The sequence below is a fragment of the Solanum dulcamara genome, chromosome 1, assembly GCF_947179165.1.
Source record: "Solanum dulcamara chromosome 1, daSolDulc1.2, whole genome shotgun sequence".
Classification (NCBI taxonomy): domain Eukaryota; kingdom Viridiplantae; phylum Streptophyta; class Magnoliopsida; order Solanales; family Solanaceae; genus Solanum; species Solanum dulcamara.
In genome coordinates, this window is record NC_077237.1 from 75098885 (window position 1) to 75107694 (window position 8810).

General features: G+C 37.0%; 1 protein-coding gene across 2 annotated transcripts; it reads left to right on the plus strand.

Moving 5' to 3' along the window:
- The first annotated feature begins 697 nt into the window (after positions 1–697).
- On the plus strand, positions 698–7045 carry LOC129901019 (ABC transporter C family member 8). Of its 2 annotated transcripts, XM_055976229.1 has the most exons (12): positions 699–799; positions 1438–3380; positions 3463–3783; positions 3875–3961; positions 4043–4648; positions 4741–4905; positions 4986–5280; positions 5385–5599; positions 5759–6064; positions 6140–6203; positions 6300–6539; positions 6632–7045. In XM_055976229.1, exons 1-12 carry the CDS (start codon positions 772–774, stop codon positions 6763–6765), a joined length of 4404 nt encoding a protein of 1467 aa, XP_055832204.1. In that variant the 5' UTR covers positions 699–771; the 3' UTR covers positions 6766–7045. The 2 variants fall into 2 exon arrangements, with proteins under 2 accessions (XP_055832136.1, XP_055832204.1); XM_055976161.1 differs by having other exon boundaries at positions 698–799; positions 5759–6203.
- The last annotated feature ends 1765 nt before the right edge of the window (positions 7046–8810 follow it).

Sequence of the window (8810 nt, forward strand, 5' to 3'; positions counted from 1 at the left end):
ATATTTTATACTAACTAAATCCTAATTAATTATTAACTATCCATCAATTATTAACCATCCATCCGATTTTTTATATTTTTTTTATTAATTAAATTTTCTTTAATTAACTATGATTTATACTAATTAATTATTAACTACCCATCTGATTTTTTATATTTTTTTCTTTTTTTTCTTTATTAATCAACCTTTTTTTATTAATTATATTTTATACTAATTAACTCCTAATTAATTATTAACTACTCATCCGACCATCCCCTCAAACCCCAATTGTCTTTTCTGCCAAATAGGAAGAAAAATTCTTCTTTTATTTAATCTGTTTTGAAAGAAAAAAAATCAAGATTCAAAATGAAGAGTAAATAGAGGTGTGTATAAAGAAGAAGATGGTAGGTGGGCGTGAAGAAGAAAGGAACTAGGGGTGGGGTGATTTTTTTTTTATTTTTTTTTATTTTAATGAGTTTTGAAAGAAAAAAATCAAGATTCAAAATGTGAGTAAATGGAGATGGGTATGAAGAAGAAGATAATAGATGAATGTAAAGAAGAAGGATGTCGGAGTGGGGTAATTTTATTTTTTTAATATTTTTTTTTAGTTTAGAGAATCTGACGCGCTGCTCAATTGTATGGTTAATAGTTTCACTTTTCTAATACAATGTTAGGTAGGAATTTATGCCTTTTTCCAATAAATACCAACTGCATATGGGTAGCTGTAGGTGTAAGTGTTGATAAGCAGCACCATTTGATACCATTTGATTAGAGTCATCTATCTATCTAACAATGGCTTTTGCACATACTGTTCAACTTGGTATGCACCTTTACATTCCTTACATTTTATTTGACCTGTTAACTTCTTAGTTTTCCATTTGAATGAACTAAGAACTCGTTTTAGATTAGCTTATAAGTTGTTTATGAGCTATTTTCAATATTTTTAAGTATTTAGATGGCTAACTCAAAGTTATTTTGGATTTAAAATAAGCTTAAAAAAATAATTAATTTATTTGATTTAATTTATCTAAAACACCTCATAAGCTATTAACATCTGAAAAAATAGCCAGTATCTTTGATTTTTAATAGTATATTTTTTTCATTGTTGCTCTTTTAGTTCTTGAATGAAGAAAACAGTTGCTAGTTTTTTTCTTGTTTACCAAAAAAGAAACAAGAAAAATGTTTGTGTTTAAGAATCTTGTTACTTTCTTCACCATCAGCAGAAATCTGCCTCTCTGGATGTGTTAAAATACCTTCTCCACCGGTTGCAAATGGAGTTTATAATTTATGGATTCAACTAAAGTCAATATTTTTTGGTAGTTTATATTCAGAACCATAATTTCAAAAGTAAAATGAGTTCAATTTAAATGTTGGAATCCGCGTGTTTTCCAGCAAGTTCCTTTTGTATCAATGCATTCATGACTAACAAGAGATTCATAATATATTTGAATACTGCAGGAAAATTCTTGTGGATATGTGGAGGAGAATTCGATTGGGGATCATTATGCATCCATAGAGCAATAGTAGATTCCTTGAATCTCTTGTTGGTCTTTCTTTTCCTTCTCGTCTGTTTCGTGGGAAAAACTAGAGTTATTAGTGGTTACAGGAGGGATTGGATGGCTATAGGAATTTCTTTTTGTTGTGCTCTTGTAAGCTTTGTGTATTTTGGTCAAGGTTTATGGAAATTTATTAGTAGTAAAGATGGCAGTGTTAATCATCTAAGTTGGCTACAATACTTTGTTTGCGGAATAATTTGGATCACTTTAACTGTGTCATTGCTTGTTCAAGGATCTAAATGGATTCAAATACTGATATCTTCTTGGTGGGTGATTTTCTTTCTGTTGATTTCCACTCTCAATATTGAAGTTTCCATGAAAACGCGTAGCGTCCCAATACTGGACCAGGTGACATGGCTAGTCACTTTCTTGATTTTCTTGTATACCTTACTTACCTTTTATCACATCATTTCTCAATCCTCTTCGAAACGGAGTTTGGTGGAACCTCTACTCGTTGATCGACCCGATTACAAAGAAATTAGTATAGGACAAGCTACTCTTTTTGGCAAATTGTCATTTTCTTGGGTTAATGGTTTGATTGGCCTAGGAAACTCAAAAACTTTAGCTCTTGAAGACATTCCTTGTCTAGGACATGAAGATGAAGCCATCTCAGCCTACAAGCAATTGTCCCGTGAATGGAAATCTCTCCAAAGAGAGGACTATCAGAACAATTCAGAGGACTTACTCATTAAGGCTATAGCAAGAGTTTACTGGAAACAAATCGTTCTTGCAGGAGCATTAGTATTTCTCCGGATTATTGCTGTTGTAATTTCTCCGTTAATGCTATATGCATTTGTGGCTTATTCAAGTAGCGAGACAAGAACCTTTATTGAAGGTGTTCTCTTATTGGGGTGCTTGGTTGTTGACAAGCTTGTTGACTCTCTTTCTTCTCGACATTTCTTTTTCTACTCGAGAAGGGTTGGTATGAGAATAAGATCGGTTCTAATGGTGGCGGTTTATCAAAAACAGCTCCAACTCTCAAGTTTAGGAAGGCATAGGCACTCAACTGGAGAGATAGTGAACTACATTGCTGTGGATGCTTACCGGATGGGAGAATCTCTGATGTGGTTTCACACAGGATGGAGCTCTGGTCTACAAATATTTTTAGCTGTTGGTGTACTTTTCGGAGTTGTTGGACTCGGGGCAATTCCAGGTTTAGTATCCCTCATTATCTGTGGGTTGCTGAATGTGCCATTTGTAAAGATACTTCAGAAATGTCAGACTGAATTTATGATTGCGCAAGATAAACGACTCAGGTTCATGTCTGAGATTCTCAATAGTATGAAGATAATCAAGTTACAATCCTGGGAAGAAAACTTCAAGAACTCAATTAACTCGCATAGGGAGGATGAATTCAAGTGGTTGGCTGAAGCTCAGATTAAGAAAGCTTATAGCACTTTGCTGTATTGGATGTCCCCAACAATCGTCTCATGTGTCATCTTCTTAGGACTTGTCTTTTTCAGGAGTGCTCCGTTTGATGCTGCTACGATTTTCACTGTGTTGGCGGCTTTAAGGACCATGTCAGAACCTGTTAAAATGCTACCAGAAGCGTTGTCAGCTGTGATTCAAGTCAAAGTTTCTTTTGATAGGATAAATAGTTTCCTACTTGAAGATGAAATCAAACCGGAAGATGTAGTGACATCTCCTCGGGAGGATTCAGAACAGAGTGTTTGTATAGTAGGTGGTCATTTCACCTGGGATCCCCAGTCACCTGATGCATTGCTTAAAAATTTAAATTTTCAAGCAAGAAGAGGACAAAAGATTGCAGTTTGTGGTCCTGTTGGGGCTGGGAAATCATCTTTTCTATATGCCATACTTGGAGAAATACCAAAAACTGCAGGAATAGTGAGTCGTAATAAAGTAGTCTTCATATCATGATCTTCTTAAGTATCTCCTATAATTCAACTCTCCTTGCAATTGTTTCTAGGTACATGTATATGGATCCATCGCTTATGTCTCTCAATCCGCTTGGATCCAGAGTGGAACAGTCCGTGATAATATACTGTTTGGGAGGCCAATGGACGACAACAAGTATCATGAATCGGTAAAGGTATCTGCTCTAGACAAAGATATTGATAGTTTTGACTATGGTGACCTCACGGAAATAGGTCAGCGAGGGCTGAATATGAGTGGAGGACAGAAGCAGAGGATTCAACTTGCTCGAGCTGTATATAGTGATGCTGATATCTATGTTCTTGATGATCCTTTTAGCGCCGTAGATGCACACACAGCAGTAACTCTTTTTAATGTGAGGTTAACTGTGAATACTTGCTATCATGCATGTGAACATTTACTGACCAAAGAAACAACAGCATTTTATTGTTTGGACATAATTGCAGGATTGTGTTATGACTGCTCTGAAGAATAAAACAGTTATTCTTGTTACTCATCAAGTGGAGTTCCTCTCTGAGGTTGACCGAATTCTGGTACTAGCTAGAATCTTTTTCCAGCTCTTATTCATTTATCGCACTCAGTTATTTATAGTTATCTGCTAATTGTTTTACCAGGTAATGGAAGATGGACAAATTACTCAATCAGGAAGTTATAATGAGCTATTGATGTCTGGGATGGCCTTTGAACAGCTTGTGAATGCTCACATAGATGTTGTAGCTGGACTTGATCCTCTAACCTATAAAGATAAACACGAACCTTATGCAGAACTCGAGAATGAGCTAGAAGAGACTGACATTGTTAAAGAAAACAGCCAAAAAGAGGTTACATTAAATCCGGGAATACAATTGACACAGGAGGAAGAAAAAGAAAGTCAAACTGCCATGTGGAAGATCTTCCTAGACTATGTCGTAACCTCTAAAGGATCGCTCTTCCTCTGTTCCAACATACTTACTCAGGCTAGCTTTGTCGCTTTTCAGGCTGCTGCAAGTTACTGGCTAGCAGTTGCAATTCAAAGTCCTAAAATTAGTCATATTATGGTTATTGGTGTCTATAGTTCAGTGTCATTAGTTAGTGCATTTTTCGTGTACCTTAGATCTCTATTTGCAGCTCTCCTGGGATTAAAAGCATCTAAAGCCTTCTTTTCTGGTTTCACAAATTCTATTTTCAATGCTCCCATGTTGTTCTTCGACTCTACACCAGTTGGGCGGATATTGACTCGGGTAACATTTTGTTCTTTTGCACGTATGACTAAAGAAAACACTGTGACATTAACAGGTTTCACTGATTATTGCGTACTAATCTGTATCCTCAGGCATCATCAGATTTGAGTGTATTAGATTATGAGATCCCATTCTCCTATGCATATGTGGTGGCTGCTGGAATAGAATTGCTTGTAACAATTGGCATTATGGCCTCAGTAACATGGCAAGTTCTCCTTGTGGGCATCATTGCTACAGTGGGCTCAAAATATGTCCAGGTGAAGCTCATTTCCTCTAAATACTTCTAATCGTAAAGCTAAGTTGTTAATTTGTACTAATATTTCTTCTGCATCTGAAGGAACATTATCAACCCTCTGCCCAGGAGCTCATGAGAATCAATGGGACAACAAAGGCTCCTGTTATGAATTATGTAACTGAGACATCACTTGGAGTTGCCACAATAAGAGCATTTGGAGCAGTAGAAAGATTCTTTCAAAACTACCTAACACTTGTCGATGCAGATGCAAAAGTCTTTCTTTGCTCCAATGGTGCACTGGAGTGGTTAGTTTTGAGAACCGAAGCACTTCAAAACATCACTCTATTCACTGCTTCTTTTCTCCTAGTTTCGATCCCAAAGGGTTATGTCTCTACAGGTGACTATTCTATTATTTGCACCTGTTGATATTAACATCTTTCTATGGAGGTGTTTCGAGATTTCTCCAAGTTGTTTATAGTTTTTTTTCTTGCTTTCATTCAGGGCTTGTCGGACTCTCTCTTTCTTATGCATTGGCACTTACCAATACTCAAGTTTTCTTAAGCCGCTGGTATAGCAACTTAGCTAACTATGTCATTTCTGCTGAAAGGATCAAACAGTTCATGTGTATACCTCCTGAGCCTCCTGCAATTGTGGAAGACAATAGGCCACCATTGTCATGGCCTACCAAGGGTAGAATCGAATTGTTGGATCTTAAGGTGGCATAATTACAACTTGTAATCTTACACATTCAAACATATACCCGAAAACGGATGCATCTGTGCTTAGGATGCAGTTCCTGAACACTTCATTGTAACACTTTGTAAATATTGTGCATCATATTATATCTAACCACTATAATTCTTGTTCGATTGCAGATTAGATATCGTCCAAATGCTCCATTAGTTCTCAAAGGGATAACTTGCACTTTCCGTGAGGGGACTAGAGTAGGAGTTGTAGGAAGGACAGGAAGTGGCAAAACGACACTTATAAGCGCCTTGTTTCGCCTGGTAGAGCCTTACAGTGGGCAAGTTATCATAGATGACACTAACATTTGTTCTATAGGTCTCAAGGATTTAAGATTAAAACTCAGCATCATTCCTCAAGAACCAACACTTTTCAAGGGGAGCGTTCGAACAAATTTGGACCCTTTAGGTCTCTATTCTGATGATGAGATATGGAAGGTAAGTTCTGTAACTCATCGACATAAAACTAGACAATTCTCATATAATATTTTGAACAATACATATGGTTTACAGGCTCTAGAGAAATGCCAGCTTAAGGCTACAATTAGTATACTTCCAAACCTGCTTGACTCCTCTGGTGAGTTAAATTTTCAACAAATCTAGTAACGACCATTATCCTTTTGACTTGTGTGATATATCATGTACTTATTATGTTTGAGTTCGCGTTCAACAGTCAGTGATGAAGGCAAAAACTGGAGTACGGGGCAACGGCAACTCTTCTGTTTAGGAAGGGTCCTTCTGAGGAGGAACAGAATTCTAGTGTTGGATGAAGCAACTGCCTCTATCGACTCGGCTACTGATGCAATTCTTCAGAGAATTATAAGAGAAGAATTCTCTAACTGCACTGTAATAACTGTTGCTCACAGAGTTCCTACTGTCATAGATAGTGACATGGTCATGGTCCTTTCTTTTGGTATGTTTATTTATTGTAGTAAACTTGGAGCATCAGTTTCAGACTTTCAGTAACAAAGATGTCTAATGCAAATTTGGTAATTTTTATTGTAGGGGAGCTTGTGGAGTATGATCAACCCTCAAGACTCATGCAAACCAATTCTTCTTTTGCTAAACTTGTGGCAGAATATTGGTCCAGCTGCAGAAGGAGTTCTCTTCAGAAACTGGATAGCTACCATATTAGCTAGTTCTTTTTTTAGGGGGGTGGGGGAGAGGGTTGTTCCATCCAGTATCTGGTACCCTCATTGAAGCCCGATTAAATTTGGATTGAAGACCCACATTGGGGGTAAAATGTTACCTAACAAATGCAACTTCATACCCAATAGGGCTCGAACTTACCACTCCACCGCAATCCTTGTTGATGCTACCATTATCTAGTTGAGAATGTTTGTGTTTTTCTTTTCATTTATTGATAGGATTGGACTTGCTTGCAGTTTATCTAGTCCTTGGAGTTCATGTGATGAAAAATGTTCCAAAATTTGAAAGAGAATAAAATAGGAAAGTTTTGAAATCTTAGGAATTGTCGAATAGATATTCCTGCTAAGGAGGACACGCATAAGAGCTTTAACTTTTGTGCACAAAGAAAGTATAGTATTTTGCACCATCAAATTATCTATAATTCGAAAATATAAAATTGCACGGACACCCAAACCTAATCCTAGACCCAATTCGATCCTCGACCTGAGATCTTCCATGAGACCCAACCCCGACACAAAGACTCGAACCCAACCCTGAACCTGACATTCGAGACTTGACTTCAACCCCGAGACGCAACCTTGACCACCGACCCCAAGACCAAACATCAACCCCGACACTGATCTAGAGACTTGTCCCTGACTTTGAGACCTGCCCCCCATGACCTTGACCTTGAGATCTAACCCCGATACAAAACCTGTAATTGCCCCCCCACCCCCCACACACAACATGACAAATACAAATACACCAAGAGCTTATTACAACTTCTTTGAAACTCCTTTCAAGTACATCATATTTTGAAATATAAAATTTATACTTAAAATACGAACACACAAGAAAGTGACTAAAGTTGTTATCCCTTTTCTTGTATGTTGCCAACTTGCTCTTCCATTTTTCTCATTTACTTTCATATTCTTCATATTATCTTCAAAATTATCCAGCTGCAACTCTATTTTGTTCAGATCTATTTTGCTTTCCACATTTACAAAGTTAATTGATCTAGTAGGCTCGTCATCAACCTTTTTAGAAGCTTTAACTCTTTGCTCAGGCTTACCAATTTTTTCCAATAATTTAAGAATTACAGTTTGGATATTGGATCAATATAATCATCATCCAGAGCAAAAAAATTGCATGGTCTAGCTGTCACGACCCAAAATGGGTCATGAGTGGCACCCACACTTAACCTCCTAGGTGGGAGAACCAACGATACAAATCCCAACTAATAAATATAACAATAATGCAGAAGCTCAAATAAATACGTTTTCCCCAAAACCTGAAAGTCATCACATGAAGGACATCTGAATTCTAAAACTAAGTCTCGAATTATCAAACACCAAATAAATAAATAACATAACGTATTCGAAAACTAAGGACACCATGCCATGACAAGAGATTCCATCGCCAGCTAGAAGGATAACTCACCCTGAAATCTTATGAACTGGAGACTGACTAGATCTGAGCTTGAGTCGAAGTCGGTGGAACACTCGCTGCACCCCACAAAATAAAACAAGAAATGATACAAGTAGGGGTCAGTACAAGACCACATGTACTGAGTAGGTATCATCGGCCGACTCAAAATAGGAATCAATATGCAATAAGTAATAGCAAAAAATCAACTGTAGCACTTAACATGTGGCAACCAACAAGATCAAGATCAAGTGACAACACAATGAACAATTTCATAACCAATCAACAATATTAAGATCACACATGAGGACTCAAGCCTCCATATCACACTCTTTTGGAAAATGAGTTATTGGAGATTGGATAGTATTAAGTCATTTTAATTTATTTTCCTTTAATATTACCGTGCCGGAACGTGACACCCTATCCAAATATACTGTGTCGGAACGTGACATTCGATCCAAATATATCATGTCGAAACATGACATCCGATTCAAATATATCGTGTCAGAATGTGACACCCGATCCAAATATACCGTGTCAGAATATGACACCCGATCCAAATATAATTAATTTATCATTCTTCATGATTACATTCCACTTCATTAACAATATTTCATCAAGCTTCTTTATT